We start from the raw sequence: 17,635 nt of genomic DNA, 5'->3' as shown, positions 1-17,635 counted from the left end.
GTGGTCAATTACTTGCCAAATGAGGTCGGTTTCAGAATGTTTTTTTTCTTTAAAGTGTCCGACCAGTGGTGCTGTGTCAACATTGCATCTGTTGATGTTGGAAGATCCGCTGTTTACCATCTGGGTTGTCTGGCCGATGTATAAGAGGTTGCAGGGGCACCGTATCGCGTAGATGACGTTTGTAGTTCGACAGTTGGAAAAGTGTCTGAGAGGATAAGTACGCCCTGCCGCGACAAATTCCTTGGTATTAGAGGTCAGATTGCACGCTAGGCAGGTTTGGCACTTGAAGTGTCCGATAATGGGTGGGAGACCCCACATGGAGGTCAGTGACTGCGTTCCCTTATCTTTTGTGGGCCATGTGATGGCATGTACCAGTTTGTCTGCGATGTTGGTGCCTCTTTTGTAGGAGAAGAGAGGGGGTTCCTTGAAGGAGGGGTGAGACCGCAGGATGGTCCTTACTGATCTTGTTACTGGAGGGGCAGTAGGTGGATGCAAAGGGGATCCGTTGGTTGATACGTTTGGTTGCAGGGCAAAGAAGGAATTCCCTGTGGCAGTACCACGCTCGTTTGGAGGCGCGGGTAACTATGCGTTTGGGGTATCCTCGGTTGATCAATTTTTCAGAGAATGATCCCCAGTTGAGACATTGTTATACTAATTACCCGGTCTCACCTGGGTTAACGGGTCCTACTCCTGTTATTCTTGCCTTGATATCAAACATAGCCGGCAAGTTTTCCAGGCCCATGTGTAACTAGTTAGGCTGTTCCCCCTTTTAAGAATTCTGGGACTTGTTATCTAGTTTTATATTTGGCTAAATAAGACTACAAGTCTACAAAATGGGACTGGCAGGACTAACCACGAACGGACCTTGGAAACTTCGCAGCTATGCATAAAGTGCCATATGAGAGCAACAGGCATGAGTGCTTGCTTTCTGCACCATCAGGGCAGTTTGATATTACAGAAAGGGCCGGAGAAGCTTGTGTGCCCCCTTCTGTAAGGTATTTGAGCCAGCACAATGGCATGGGTATGATCTCATGGTAGTGTGCCCTCATTTGCGTAGGGGCGCGGGCCAGTGCTAATAAGGGAAAACGTGCCATAATATAGATGTGAGCACAGAGGTGTTAAGAGGAGCATTGATTTTGACACAAAGAGGTGATGCACAGCCAATGAGCCACCTAAGTGCAACCCCTGCAAAGGGGTGAAAGGGGGTACCATAACCCACCCCATACAGTCACCCACTCCTGCAGGTGGGTGCAGTCAATCACTGCACCCAGCTACAGGTGGTCCCTGAGACCCTTCAAAAGCAGGCCGGGTACCACCTTCACTGTGAAAGACGGATCAGCTGCTTCAAACAGCCAGTCCAACATTCACCTATGCCCTACCTCTAGGGCAGGAGTGAGTGCCCTGGGGACAGAGCACGGTCTGTAACAGGGCACATTGGCCAGGTATGCACCTTGAACACCCATTTAAAGGTGTGCTACGGTGCAGACCAGATCAGTACGCCCTTCCTTTACATGATCTAGCCACACATGCTCATTATGCCAGAGTAGATGCCTACTGGAAAGTATCTGTAGAATTACTTCAGCTCTGCTGAAAAGTGCAGGCACTTTCGAATAAAAGAGTTTATAAGTGTCTTCTTAGGCAGGGATCACTGAGATTTTAGAGCGCTGGTTAAGTGTTCGGATGAATAAGATTTAATAGAAAATCATAAGAAAATTAAAATTGTGAACATTTCCAGCCCAACAAGTTTCATTGTGCCATCCTTCTTTATCACACAAGCTACTTTTTCCTTGAAAAATCAGCAGCATGGAATCAGAGTCTCGATGGTGTCTTTTAAGTAACCAATATTATTAACTTCTGACTGGAGTACGAAGAGAGCTTCCTCTGACCTCTTTTGGTCCATCTCTTTGGCCATCATCAACACTGCTGCCAGCGTTAAAATTCCTAATCATCGGACTCTGAAAAATGCAAAAAAAATGATCGCCTATACTATGAATCATTTTAACATAGACAGGCTAGGTGTTGTCTACTGGAGTCAAGAGTAGAGATATCGACAGGACAAACTGCTCAGGGCTCTAAACATGTTACTTTCTGTTCTACTACTTCTCAATTTTTTTTTCATGTTTGATAGATGGTGACTCAGGTATTTCTATTGAAAGGAAGATGAATCCTGCACAGGGAGTTAATACTGGAGAAGAACAGAAAGTCGGAATATGTTTTGTTAATTAGTAGCACCCGCAGTACCAATTTAACTATGGGTATAAGCCTTTAAACAGTTAAAACAAAGGGAGGGGGGATTAATTTCTCTGAAGTAGCACTGCTGACCTTTCTTGGAACCGTGGCTTAGTATGGTTGGTTAGATCCAACAGCTTGCCACATACTACCCAAAATAGTCCACCTTACAGGAAGCACTGTTTCAACATCAGGGGAATGCCAACCATTCAAGCACCATGACTGGTACCTGACCTATCTTATTTGTGTGGGAGAAAGACAACACACTGGATCCACATGATGGTGTTTTTGAAAAGCTCACTTATGTACTTGAGGGATAAAAGTGGATAAACAAATAGGGAAGTAAAATAGCATATGGGCACCTAAGGCAGTATATGGGAGCTAAGTGGGTATTGTAAATGGTGATCCAGTTCACGGAGCAGCTGCACTTCTTTCTGGCTACTAACAGATTTCCTCTTCAGTAGAGGAAAGTCAAAAGGGAAAAACATGGCAGTAAAGATGTTGAACTGTATGCCCAAACTGACAAATAATGCTACAGAACAGCTCCATATATTCAGATAGCCACAGAATGAAACTGTGGTGTTGAATCCCATAGAGCTTTCCATCTGGAGCAACGACACAGACAAAGGGAAAAAATGTGTTTTTGTTTTTGTAATGAATGTGCCATTTATGTGGATAAATAGCCTGATAATGACCGTCGCCCATCACCATCTCAGTCTTATTTAGCATATTATTACATAATACGAAGTAGGGCTTGATTATGTCTCTTTCAGATTCTGACTTTATCTTGCTTAACGGTAGTGCTTGCTATTGGCTTTGGCCTGATCTGATGTCATCTTGCATACTAATTTTGCTCTTCTGCGTGAATAGAGGCTTACGCTTAAGTGACTCCATTTTCTGAGCTGTCGCCATTTTCTGAGCTTCACTAGGTGAGAAAGGCATGTTTTCCTTTTCACTTGTTTTTCGTGGTGAGGTGTTCCACTAATTTCTAGTTTTCCTACTGTTCTTGCTTACTATAACTTTATTTTCAGGTTCCATACATTTATATACATATATAGATTTCTACATATAGGTTTGCCTTGATTGTGTTTCAATCATACTATTGATATGTTAGAGTCTGCTATGATAGGTGCATTTGGCTTACCGTGTGGTGCTATTTACTAATAAATATATCCCAGATATACCAATTCATCTTTTCCTTGTAGCAGGAGGTGTGGACTCTTCTTGGCCAAGTATTCTGTTGTAGAAGGATGGGTGAATTCCCTTCTAGCAGGTAATTGTGTTATAGGAAGTTGTTCTACTCCTGGCACGTGATGTGCAAAGTATATCTTGCTCTAGAGCAGTGTTGTGTGTGTTACCTTGGTCTAGAGGAGACTCATGTGATATTGTTTTCTTGCCTTTGGGGGAGTGTTGAAAGTTTGCCCACCTTAGGAAGTGCTGTGTATATGTTACATTCCATAAGTTTGGAACTGATATTCTCTCCCTGGGAAAGTGACGGTACATACCTTGGTCCAGGGGAGATCTGAGACCTTTCATTACAGTTTTGGGTCTCACTATGAAACATTGTGGCCCAGATCTTGGCCCTGAAGTTGTATAATGGATCCACTTGTGAGATTTAGGTCGGAATAGATTTTTTAAATATTTTTTTTAATGGTTGAGGAAAATGCTGGCTTGGCCTTGATCCAGATCTTGAAGTCAAAAAGAATGCTGCACTGGCTGAAAAATTATATACAGGCCACTTACTGAGGGATAACAAAGGTGCAGCGAGTGAACTGGCAGGTCAGTTACCAGAAGGTTGAAACCAATTCCTACTTTGCAAGGAAAAATACGGATGCTTGGGTTGCTGAAAAGCATGGCTATTTAGTCTTGATTCCAGCCCACGCCTCTTTCTTCCACTGCCCTACAGTTCCTGGCCCTTAACTCACTGTTCTATGTTCTTTTTCAACCCTTTTCTCTTCCTTTGTCACTCTCTTCCTACCTTTCTGAAGATGAAACATAAGGCCTGGACTAAAAAAACGGTGCCAGTGCCGAACACTTGTAACCAGTAGTACAAACAAGCAAAGGATGGGCTAAAGCCATTGAATATCCATGTGAATGCATAGATGGCTACTCTATATAGTAAAGAAAAGGATGACAGGGACGGGTACTGCACTACATTTACACCCAACAGTACAAAATAACTTACCAAAGTCTGCAATATTTAGAGACCAATTATAGATCCAAAGTACTGTTGTGTGCAGATTTAGATTCCGTATATAGGTTTCCCGATTTATGCCCCTATATAGGTACAATTCACATTGCCCTTATTTGGGTATAGAAATCCGGCGCTTATTTAGACATTGTCCGTACAAACCAAATACAAGCATGGCCACCTACATCTGTCCATCCACGTCACAATAAATTCTTGGAAAACCAGACCCTTAAGCCTTTAGGAATTTCCCTCAGCTTGAATATTGATTTCTCCAAGAGCTCATTAAGTATGCATGAACATCTATTCCTTAGGGGTTCATTCATGACGTTCCTCTGCCAGACTTTTACGTCAATACTGGCATTCCTAGACACCTTCAAGGTATAAATATACCAGCACTTGCCCTAGCAAATTGCGGTTCCCGGAGGATTCGATCCAACCCAGACTACGCGGTTCGCCACGGCAAGTTCGGAAGGAGATCAAGTTCCAGCCTGATGCACTGACCTGACGCGGCCATCCTCCTCGCAGAGAATCCAGCTCCAGTGCTCTCTGACTTCCCTTGCAGGGGGTTAGACTATCGAGTCCAGAAAAGAGATTCCAACCTCTCTCATTCTCTCGTATGGAGCTGACTAAAACTTAGAGAAACTTTTGGCAACTCTTGGCTAAACTAAAATATAGCTAGCTATACTTTGGAAACAGCACCTACTTCAAACCGCGTACTGCACTTAGGTTAGGTACACTGGGGTAGAACAATTTAGAAGCATCAGATGAGTATCACATTTTAGCTTATGTTATTTATGTATGTATTTTGATTAATATATGTCATAGCTACAAACCATGCTATTGCAGTATTATTTTATCTTACTGCTAACCTCGTATATATTGTACTTTGCAGTCTGTCTTACGATTGTAGCAATTCATATCTCTTGCATAAGAAATAAGACTGTTTAATAAACCCTTTTATTGAAACGCCCGTCTCTCTATTTCTGTGCAACTCTGTAGAAACGAAGCATGCACGATTGACTGAGTGGAACTGTTATCTATTGTTTCCACGATTCTGAGACTGTGCCGATTCTAAAGGGAAACAAAGTTGTCACGTTTATGCGGTTGTCAGAGACTAATCCCTTCTTGTATATTCAAGAAGTTTCTAGTGACCTCTGAGTTAGCTAGCACACACAACTAATTAAGTTTAATCTACTCGAGAGACATACTGACCTCAGTCCTATGTCAAATCTATAGTGTGTATTATTCCAATGCGCAGAGCCTATCAGGGATATAGGAACTACACTACAGTACAAACTGAGGTTTGCATTTGATATAATACTCTTATTAAGATTTCCTATATTATAGAGATGTCTGTATATGAAACTCACAAACTCAAAAATGGTTAAATAGAGGCACAGCATCCAACTTAAAAACCCACAAAAAGAGTCCATGAATAAAAGTTAAATGCATTACTGAAATATTAACGAACAATATTTAGCAAACAATAGAATTTGCAGATCTGCAAACATTACAAACATGATCTGACGTGACCAACAATATTAACACCACCGCTTATTGCGACTGTAAACGATGAGACCAAATGTCTAAATAAACCATTGCTTTCCTTAATGATATTCGGGCTTACGCACTCATGAGGTGCAATGAATGCAACACATGACCTGCTCGTAATGGCAGATAAATTGAAATTTCATAATTAACAAATTGTTAGTGGGGAAGACGATTAGATTCACTAACTAAAATGGCACATGGACTTAAGGAATTCGGATATCTAAGGAATTCGGATATCTATGGCTACACTCGAGCAAGGCAGAAACAGTGAGCATAGTAAGGGACTATGCTTGGCCTTTCAAAGGTTACTTAATAGAAAAAAGTTTTAATACAAAGTAACGCCCATAACCAACTGCACCTTTCCCCTCCATTTTACAGACGGATTAAATAATTCAAGCTAATCAGAAAAGAACCCTCCATAGAGTAACTTCATGGTGTCATGCCATTATATTGAGTGTGAAAACACAACAACCTAAATCTGGGAACTATCATTTTAGGTATTCTTAGTAAAGGTCCAGCATATTAACGGGGAACATATTTTTTCTAAATGGAATTGTTTTTATTGGGAACAAATGTGTAGCTTAATCCCTCTTCTAGTGGAATTCAGCATGTCGGTACCACTTCAAGAAAAATAAAAGTTTAGTTGCCAATTTGAAAAAATATCAAAGCAAAGTGGCTAGCTAGGCAGAGTGAACTTTTGACGGAAATTCGGTTATGACCTCCTATCAGGTCCTCTGGGAAGATGTAAAGCACTGCTTGGCACTGAGCCCACTTAACCCATTGGGATTTATATAATTGCAAAATCACTTAATTACTTTTAACAGTCGACGATTTTACCTGTAATCTCGTGTTCATTTCTAAAAAGTAGAAGTTCTTCTTTGAGTCCACGAGAAATTCCACTGTTCCAGCAGAAGAATAATTTACATCTCTGGCGAGAGCCACCGCTTGTTCTCCCATAGCTTTTCGGGTCTCTGGGTCGAGAAATGTACTAGAAAATAAGAAAAACATGATTTCCTTGGGTATGATTTTTTCGGAAAGGAGCTCTCGTGCAAAACAGATGTGACAAAGCAAATTTAATTCCTTACCTGCAGCGCCCAGTCAGCCAAAAAGAAAAGACTGCGGAGGGCCGAACATTTTAAGAAATGGGAGGAAAACAAACCAGGACTTTCCTTGGAGCAAACCACAGGCAACCCACGGCTGGACTTTAAGCAAAAGCTACAGCACAAGAAAGCTACAGGGCACGCAAGCTTCCCAGGTTCACGAGTGAGTACTCAACTAGCCCAGGTTTGTATTCGAATTCTGGGACTTTTAGTCTCGTTTATCTAAACAGGACTACGAGGAACAGAACGAAAGCAAAGTCAGGAGTGGAGGAGGTACTCGCGTGACATGCGGAACCTGAGAGCCATGCAGGTGCGTGCGCACATATAGGGCAACACATTATTGTGCTTCATTGAAAGTAATAGTAAGCTGGCAAATTTATATGCAATCCTCCTTTTCAAGGGTCATTTTCAAACTGCACTTTTCAAGGCATAGTGAAGCACCCAGCATATCAACTTCAGCGGGGAAACTCAAAATATGGACAGTGAACCAAAAGCAACATGTGCAGCACCTGTACCGTAAATTACCAATATATTTTAAATACAAAGCAATCCTGTGTGCAAATCTCCAAATGTGCCCCTGGCCCAGAAGCACCTCCCCTACCAAGGGGATATGAAACAAAAAAACTGGATTAGAGCTGCACCACTGATAATGAAAATGTCCATATGAAATAACAGAATACATCTTTCTTCGTGTTCTTTGGGGGTTAACAAAAGAATCCCATTTTTAGTGTTAGTTTCACAGTCAGGTGAGGACCATGCGGCTTTATCTTATGTTTCCCACTTTGTCTTTACAACCCTTATAATACATTCTCATTTGTACCCTTATTCCATCTTCTAAATCTTTTTCATTTCTTCTCCCCTTTCCCCTTGTTTCTTTGACACATTCATGTCAACAGTCTTTGTTGCTTCAAAAAAACAAAAATGTGTATATTTTCACGTTTTATCCGTGCTTTTTGGGTATGGTTTTAAATGGTTTCTTGGACCAATGACTTTGAGTGGTCCTTGATACATTGAGACGCATATACTGTATTGTATTGTCATAAGATGTTGTCTCTATGTCTATGTTACATATATGTTGTGTAGATATAAGTGTGGTTAGTCATGAATAGTTTGATTTTGTAAATGTATTTTAAACATATTTTTAACTTACAGCCCCGAAGAAGTCCTATGTAAAAAGGCCGAAACGCGTTGGCTGACGATTTATTACGAACACAACTTCAGCGGGGTTTTTTTTGTTTTTTATGGCACTTCTTAATTCAGGGACCCGATGGTCACAAGACAGGAGTAGAAGATAATTTATACTGCCAGAATGCATGGTGCTATGTCACATCTGTTCTGGGGAGGTGGATGGGAAGCAAAGAAGCCAAATAGGACGACAAAGAGAAATGATTAATATGACAAAGAAAAAATAAGTGAGTGGCAAATGAGAGAGCAAAAAAGGAAGGAAAGAAATAAGCAGCGAAGAAAGATACAAAAAAAGGAGAATGTAAGATGGCAAGTAGGAAAGAAAGATGGAAAGAGAAAGAAAGCAAGGATGGAAAAGAGGATGGATGGAAAGAAGGGCTTCAAAAAGAAACAGAAGGAACGGAAATCAAAAATGGAAGTAGTAAAAGAAAGCAGGAAAGCAGAAAAATAGTATGAAGTGATGGAAATAAGAAAAGTTATTTAGGGAAAAAAGGAATAAGATATGGTAGAATTGACGGTGAAAAGAAGAAAGAAAACAAAAAATTAAAGTAAAGGAATTCGAATACCCTTATATCTCCACAGGAAGAGTTGGAATTGTTCACTGACTTAACGCCGCATGTTTCAAAGGGAAGGGTATTTTAATCGTCTGGCTACTCCCTTGCTCTTCATCATCAGTTATTTAAGGAGTGTTAAATCAAGCCAAGGGCATCCCAGCACTAGAAATCTATTTATATCTCGGGAGGATCCACATTATGGACCATATCTGGTACAAAGCGTCAGGATTCACTCTCAAGACATGACAATGATGAAGTAACAAATACCCGTTTTCCAACCCACAAGTTGTTCACCTGCTTCTTTGAAATAAATATATTTCATTAGGTTTTTCCAATTGCACATTTGAGCAGGTCAAATAAAAATGAAAACAGAAAGCACACTGTTTACTAAATTCCACCGCAAAATCCCGTCAATTATCATCACAGGGAACAATAGCAGCACAACGGTCATGTTACAATGGCGGTAAAATGAGCTCCTTGCTACTGCTTCGCTCCATCATCTGTTGCCGTGTGGGTCCTAATTAGGCAGCGGCTAATACGTACAAACACTTGAAGAGCAAGATTTATCAACATTTCTGCGGGCATTTACCAGACGCCTATCTATATTTCTAAACCAGGCTTCTACTTCTGGGAGCGGGCTACTGCACCATTGTGTGATATCTCAAGAAGCAACAGTCAATCCCAGTTTGATTAGGGTCTTAAGATGTCTGTATCCAATAACCCCAATGATTCAATTTTTGCATGAAATGCAGCAGTGGTACCCAGTATCTCTGAGAGGGCTCTACTAATGCCACCTAAAAAGGTCATCAATCTAGGAGCCTTCCCAAAGGTGTGTAAAAGGGTACCATGTTCCACATACACCCTCAAGCCCTCGGCAGTGTCAGGTCATCTCATAATATATACTCTTGACCCTATGACATATATCCGTTGGTGTATTTTAATCTGCACTGGACTGAAGATGGCCTTACTCATCGCCTCTATGGAATTACTATGGTCTTTCAACAACTACAAATCTTCACATGATCCCAGGTCTTTTTACTTCTTGGCCATTAGTTGATCTTAAGGACCGTGAAGTTGATTGTCATTGTCTTGTACATCATACTCTAGTCTCAAGGGGCGTGGTCAGACAACCCTTCCCCTTTCACAAAGTAGATGCCTAATGCATGGCAAACCTACAAAGTATATGAAGTATCCTGACATATGCAGGTTATATTCTGTCTGGAGTAACTTGAAAATTTTAATTTTCGTGTGTATCTATACGTACCCAATTTCGATATTCCTAATAGAGCACACCCACTAAAACGCTTTGTTTGGGCATGCCATGCAGACCATTTCCCAATGAGAATGAGGTCTCACCCGTGACCCTGTTCTCCTACATAACCAGTGAGGAAGCACCATGACCAGCATAGCCAAGGCAGGGATGTTCCTTTCCTCCATTATCTTCCTTCTAGTCTTAAAGATGGTCCCTCCTGCAGAGTAATCGTACAACGTGACTAGTTAGCTATGATGCCCAGTAGAGGTTTCTACAATAGGTAGTGCTTACTTTATGTATTTCTTTATGTAAAGTGTTACAGAGGTCCGTGGCACTCCTGCTTTCCACAGAGTTCCAAGAGATACATTAGCGTTGTCAAAAATTATTTTGTATCAAAAAAGGGGTGTTTTGAAACACATGCAGACACCTGGAGAAGGCAACCTTTTCAATAGCGTATTCCTGCCCAGAAGTTACAGGGGACTCTTTTGATGTTGTGTCCTCTCTGTATATTCATAACAATTTGTTGAGATTATGTTCCAAAAATTCAGCCATGGATCTTGGTAATTACCACTAACAATTATGTATCGGGAACAAGACACATTTTCCCAGCTGGTTCCGAAAACAGTCTGCCATGTTCCCCAAAGAAGTACATAAACCTGGGAATGGTATAAAATGGGTCAGAAACATAAGGATATCGTCAGGGAAGAGTGAGGCTTTATTCTCCCATTATCTAAATATTCTAAAATCTGTGAAGAGGGGGTCCCTCAGTATCTAGCAAGCCAACTCAAGGTACAAGGCAGACAGCAATTGGAAGGGGGAAATCCTGGTCTCTTCTACCTCGCAATACCTGACACAACATCCTCTTTACCGACACCCTTGCAACAGGATGAGCATACAATAGATGTATTCACTTTATATATCGTAAGCCAAAACTCCTCAAATGACATCTCCATTTCTAACAACAGGATGAATATCAGGTCAGATGCAGAACTGGCCCTGTCAGGTTATATAGCCTCCAAGGGTTTAGTCTGGAAGATTTGTCTGGCATAAACTAGGCTTGGCCAGACACACCAGGACACAAATTACCTCCATCTGTCGATTAGCCATAATCTTAGTCAGCACCCTGACTTTTAAATTCAGTAAGGAGATGGGGCAAAACCAAGCTGTGCTCTTTAAATTTTTTTCTCCAGCCTTACCCTTCATGTACTTGGATACACAGAAGGCTCTTGACATTAGAATGAATATGCATAATTTGGACTGTAGGTGTGTATCCTATCCCTAAAAGAGGATAATGATAGACTAAAATGCCTTATGAACTGAATAGTGTCATTCACAAGCAGCCAATACAATTCCCTCAAGCAGATATGATGTCATAATGTCTATGTGTTCCAGGCAAAACATGCATAGTAACATTATCAAGTCAAGCAACCCTGGCATGATTTTATTGGGGCGATCAGTATTAGCAGGAAAAAGTATGATGTGCAGTTACTCCTTGTTTGTAATCACACAAAGGGAAAAAGTCTGAGAGCAGAATGTGGCCCACAATATTTTCTAATGGCCAAGATTAGCTCAAGGTTTCAATTCGTCACTTTTTAGTTTTATATATAAATACAAGTTTAAGCTGCAGTAGATGGTGCTATACCTGATCAATGATCTTCTGAAAGAGGCTGACAGCTTGACTGGTACCAGAATCCAGAAAATGTGTTGATTCCCAAATGCATCGTAGTGCGAGTGTAAATTAAATTGTGAGCAATCACATGTGCAGAAACAGTTCTAGGATTGTCAGGAGGCGATCGCTGTATGCCCAATGTGCGTAAGGCTAAAACACTGAAAGGTGGTAGGCTATACAGAAATTGTGCTGCTGTGGAATGTCCTTTTTTTCAAATCATTTCTGCCACCATATGTTTCCTTTCAATAACTTGAAGGTTGAGACTTTGGGGGCTTAAACCTCGATTTGGATTTTTCCCCATCCTTTTTTAAACAACCTGCTTTCTTTAACCAGAAAAAAAAACACTTTACGGTTAAAAAATAGAGACATGAGCCAGCCGCTGACTAAGCCTACTCTAAACACTTTATATAATGACAGTTAGGCGTGCACATTCACCTCCCTGCCTTTTCAATGTGTGTGAAAGTTGCAGAGCGCGCCGTACTTTTCAAATCTCAATTCAGTTCAAAAATGACATTTGGAGATGTGTTTTTCAAACAATGTATATTCTTTTCCCCAATCTATTAAACATGTGAGGACGGACTGCCGCTGCCCGCGTCCCACGCAGTGGGACATCAGCAGGGCAGCTCTCTAGTGGCCGCCCGTCGCAGCCTTCCCCCTCCTTCTGCCTCGCGCGCGAGGCCACGCCCAGGGAGGAGATCTCCCAATGAGTGTGTAGGTGGAGGCGGGCCGTTAGGGGGGGGGTGAGGCTTGCCCCCCCTACATAGGCGTCCCTCTCGCCCAGTTCCTCCTCTGCTTCCTGCGCGCCACTCCTGCCCGGACACGCGTATTGCGCCGCTCCTCCGGGCCACGTTCCGACCTGCGACGCACTCCGGGCCTTCGGGATCTTTTTGAACAACGCAATGGTGAGTCTTGCGCAAACCCCTCCCACCCCGGCCCTGTCCCTGGGCAGTACCAGGTTGACGGGGCCCTGTGGCTCGATGTCCACGGGTGGGGGGGGCGCAAGTGGCGTGATGCGCGTCGGTAGGATGCCTTGGTCGGTTTCGTGGCGGGAGGAACAGAGCGTGGCGGGCTTGCAGGACAGCGTGATTTCTAGCGCCAGTAGACGGGACTGTGTGCTCGGAGGTTAAACGTCTGGACTCCAGCATGGTGAGTCGCCGCGGAGCATAGCTCAGGGGTTAGAGCACTGGTCTAGTTACCAGCGGTCACGAGTTCAAACCGCGCTCGGCCCTGTGATATTTTCAGAAGATCGGGGGTGAGTCCCTGTGTCATGGGGTGCATTTCGTTGAAATGCGGGATGGGGATGCTTGAGAGCAACCCCCCCGACGGCGCCTGCCGCGTGGGGCCCTCGTGCGGATCGCGTGAAAACTCTCTCCACCCCTAAACGACCCCCGCCACCGATCTCGGTGGCTTTGCAAGCCCCGGTGCCCCCAGGCCTGTGTCCGGGTCTCGAAAGAAGTTAGTTTGTTTAAATGACTGCCACGCGAGAACGTACTGTTTTAAATTCGATTTTTGGGCAATTGGCATGTGGATCCTTGCGTTGCTGCCTTTAAGGCTTATGAGCAAGGCCCCCCCCCCTCGTGTTCGCAAAACCCTCTTCCGTGGTAGGTCACGTGGTCCCCTATGCCTGGCAGCGTACACAATGGGGGCCGTCCGAAAGGAGGGGATGGGTACATGTGTACGGGCGGTCGGAGCACTGGTTTGGAAGCGTACGTGTCGATTTGGGAGTTTTGAGCCCGGGCATCCCGCAATCTTTTGCTCCGGGAACAGCATTCTATCTCCCCGTGCCTACGGAAAAGATTCTGCCCCGATTGGGTCCTTGTGCCACGCAATAGACTGTGGCTACGTGATGCTTTTGAAGCCGCAAGTTTGGTAGTTGTTGTTTCTCATCTTGCGTGAGGGGGAGTTTCGCTTGGCAAGGAAGGGCTCGATGTGCATAGCTGCCGCGGGTTTCCGGTTGAGCAGTTGCAGATTTTCGGAATTCATGGCGGTTTCGTGTGCTAGTTCACTGTCTCGCAGGGAGAATGTTCAATAATACTGATGTTATTCTTATTGATTGGTTCTTCGCGTCACATGATTTGTAGTCTGCTTTTACTTGATGACTATAAGTTTTGTAGTTCAGAGTGTTACTCTGGTACTTCACAAGTTGCTTATATGGACGTTATACCACATTTGAATTATATACGTGAATTAACATGAAACTATTGCAACTGAAACAAAATCGTTATGTTGTGCTTTAATGTGTTTTTTGGCTTAGACTAAACTAGGCCTCAGCTATGCCTCGTTTCCATCTTTAAAAATATAACTGCCATTTCATAATGTTCATTGTGTGTTTATATTTCTCGCTTGGCCAGCACGCAGCAAAATGTGCATTGTTTGATAATGGTATACTGTTGAGGAAAAACTACAGAGGAAGCCTATTTGTTACTTTCATGGCTCTTCCTGCTCTTTCGCTTAGGCCCTTACAATTGTGGTTGTTTTGAACGCGATTGCCAGCGGTGTGTGATGTTGTCACGGTCCGATGTGAATCTCTGGGTTACTAACGTTGGCGCGTTTGGTGCGTCCCGGGGCGGTTCGGCGGAGTCGCGCTCTATACATGGCGGTCGGGCCCGTGTATGAATCGGGGAGGGGATGTGGAGCTCCGGCTAGCCTGCCGACTGTGGGGCTGGGTGCCGGAGTTCGAGTCTCGGGGTCGCTTCCGCTTCTTGTGATTCTGTGCTCATGTGAGGCGCTCCGCTGCCTTCGGGTCGAGTTCGCGCTGTATGGGTGCGCAGCGGTTTCGGCCGTTGAGCGCCGATGATGCCTGCTTTCGCCGCGGGCCACTGTGCTTCGGTGTGGTTAGTGCGGAGAGTGGTGTGCCTGCTGCAGAGAACGTGTGCCGAGCGGATTGCAGAGTGCGTATGATGTAAATAGGTCAGCAGGTTCTTATGTGCAAAAGAGGCATCCTTTGTTACTTGCAAGGTATATCTGAAAGCCCTAATAGTCAACAGTGCACTCGAACGCTCATCCTAGAGCTGGGAATGGGAAAGAGTCTCGGGAATGACGCTGAGCATCCTGTGATCCTGCAAATCACCCTATCTACCCCTGCCTAACACGGGCTGGCATTTGCAAGGCAATAGGTCTCGCTTTTCCCCGGAGCCGGCGGCAAATCGGCGCCTGGAGGCCCTGACGGGTGATTGTTCGCGCTTTACAGGTGTGGATTCGTATTTGTGCGTGGCGCCGCTACACGAGGGCAATTTGTCTCGTTTGTTGTGCCCAGTTGTCTGCACACCGTCTCGCCGGCAGCCCCGTGGCCATAAGCCGTAGAGGGGGGGGGGGCTCACAGTCGGTGCTTGGGGCCAAAAATGAAAGGTGGCTGAACTGCCCGCATTCCCAGAACAAGGAACCTGGGCCCTACGTGCAGCAACGGATGTGTTATGCCCCTGGTCCCATCTTTGCACGAGGTTATCCCCCATGGAAATAATAGACGTTTTAGTGTTCTGGCAGCCTTGATAGGTGCAGAATGTAGACCATCCAGGAGGGAACTTTGAAATATGGGAAACTGGGTTGCAGCGATCCTCTAGGCCCCCAACCTTGGCGGCCACACAGTCTGAGGCCCAGCCTCCTTATAACTCCATTCTCCGGTCTAGACTCTGGGAGTGCGGCCAAACAGCCTATCTGCATTGGGTAAGCCCAGCACATTACTAGTGAGTTGAAGCCTACTAAGGCAGGTGTCTTGGAAATACTTGCAATTATGCACTCATATCATGAAACTTCCTACATTGATAAATATGAGTAGTTAAATTGTAAGGCATTGACCTTCATGTAAACCAATTATTATGTTTAGAATAAATAAAATCACACATAAACACCAAAGTACCAGACTGACCCAAATAATAATACAAACATAAGCAACCAATTGCAAAGCCGATATGCCTGGCTAGCATTCATTTTGTATCCTAACTACAAAACGTAAAAGGCAGAGAAAATAAAGCAATAACGATTGATCATTCAATTTGACGCATCTATGAGGAAAACAAAAGTGTGATGATATATTGTACTTTAGAGATGTTAAGTAGTCCCTGATACTTTCAATGAAAGCATTCACTTGGAGGTGGAATAATCCACCAAGCAGCCAGTAACATGATGTGAGTAACGCTGCTCTGGGGAACCCACATTCTACCCCATTTCGATTTTAAAGCATTTGTAGCTATAATGTCTTAAGAAAAATGCCCTGTCAAGCCAGATATCAAAAGGGTAAGAACCTGGGGAAGTCAAAGAACATATTGGCCTTGAGCATATAGTATAATAAATCTACCCGCATTTATTCGTAATTTCTTCCGTGTGAACCCCTTAACATATATTTTCTCGTGTTTGGAAATAGGGGACATATTTACTTTCTAACTTTCAAAACTGTCGCAACTCCTACCACAAATGCCGCTTCTCAAATAAGTTCACTTACTCTAGATGTGTTTTAAACACAAGTGGCGCTTGGAAAACCCATAATATCTAATCATATATAAGCGTGTTTTCATTACGTAGGAAATGCAATCAAAACACCTCTGGTGTGATGCCTCAAGACAACTGTAGATTTACAAAAGAAGAGAGAAGTCTCAGCGCCTTATCAATATGCAGTGATTCTGGGAAAATCACTTAATCTCCCCGTGCCTAATAAGAAAAGAGTGTGTCCCTGGTGTAGCGTTAGTTGGTGCGCAGGTAAAGCGCGCAAACACTCGATACCTTGCTGGTCGTGCAGCACTACCATACATTTAAAAATTTAACTTGAAGGCTGTTTCATTCCTGAAAGCCGTGAACCAGATGCCACCATCACTATTCACACTATCGCCCCCAAGCTTTCCTTCGATTCCTGGCTTCATGTTGAACATGCATGTCTTTGATATTTCTAACGTACCCCTTGCCAGCCACTCGCGATTTTATTAAGGAAGTAGGCCTGGCTGATGGTGAATAAGATAGTCACATGAGATCAGATATTGGTTAAATGTTTGGTTTCGGAATACGGATTTATTATTGTTAGTTCCACGCTTAGGTCAAGAGATGCTGCTGCTGCCTTTCATCTTTAGCCTTGCTATTCGGAAACAGCTGCTGTAATGTTTCAGCTTAGTCTATACAGGACAGTCAGCAGCCTGAGCTGTTTTAAGACAAGCGGAAGGCCTGGGTTTGTGTGTCATACATACCATCCGTAAAGTTATTCTCACGAAGTGATGAAGTTATGTGTCCTGAGTGGGGCAACAGGATAAGGGAGAGTATGTATATATATATATATATATATATGTTATCTTGGTAGCAGGAGTACAAATAACAAAGGTATTTAGTAAGCACAAGGAGCACGGGGGGCGTTTCTAGCTCTAAAAGGATAGTTGAGACAGCCAAGTTAAGTTCAGTGCAAGGCTACATTTGGTGGGGCATTTCCAGGCGTAAGCATTAAGCCAGACAGCCGTAGGAATTAGGCAGGCGTACGATGAGCTAAGATTTGTTCAGACTGAGGGAGAGCATAGCGACCACAATTAAATGTGGAACCAGAAAAAGCTTTACAAAGCAATGCTGTAGATTTCCGGTTGAATGCTGTAGGGATAGGCTTCAGTGATAAGGCCATGACCTTTCTGGAACGGGTATTCTTCTTCGACCTGTGTCGAACTGGGAAAGGAAGTAAGGCGGGGTCTATAACTCTTTATTCTACCTGCGTTGGCACGTCTTGCCAGGAGTTAGTGTCAAAGTTTTTGCCTTCAGCCAGCCTAGGTTACCACCCATCCACTCCAAGCTAATTGTTCATGGTGATATTGGGCCTCAGTTACACAGCCCAGTATTTGGCCCCTGGGGTTGTCAGTGTCGTGAATTACTAAATTTCACTGAAATGAAGGTGTGGCCGGGGTGTTACACTAACAGAAGTTTGGGAGTGCAAGCCTCCAC

General features: G+C 43.6%; 1 protein-coding gene across 1 annotated transcript in view; it reads right to left on the bottom strand.

Moving 5' to 3' along the window:
- PCCA (propionyl-CoA carboxylase subunit alpha) overlaps positions 1 to 17,635 on the bottom strand; it is a 2,516,110-nt gene that overhangs the window by 1,387,745 nt on the left and 1,110,730 nt on the right. The window contains exon 12 of the mRNA XM_085622263.1: positions 6,809 to 6,959. Coding sequence (XP_085478389.1) covers positions 6,809 to 6,959 — 151 coding nt within the window. The remainder of the gene's footprint in view (positions 1 to 6,808; positions 6,960 to 17,635) is intronic.

This window comes from Triturus cristatus, chromosome 8 (genome assembly GCF_964204655.1).
Source record: "Triturus cristatus chromosome 8, aTriCri1.1, whole genome shotgun sequence".
Classification (NCBI taxonomy): domain Eukaryota; kingdom Metazoa; phylum Chordata; class Amphibia; order Caudata; family Salamandridae; genus Triturus; species Triturus cristatus.
This window is presented reverse-complemented; position numbering and strand designations above follow the sequence as displayed.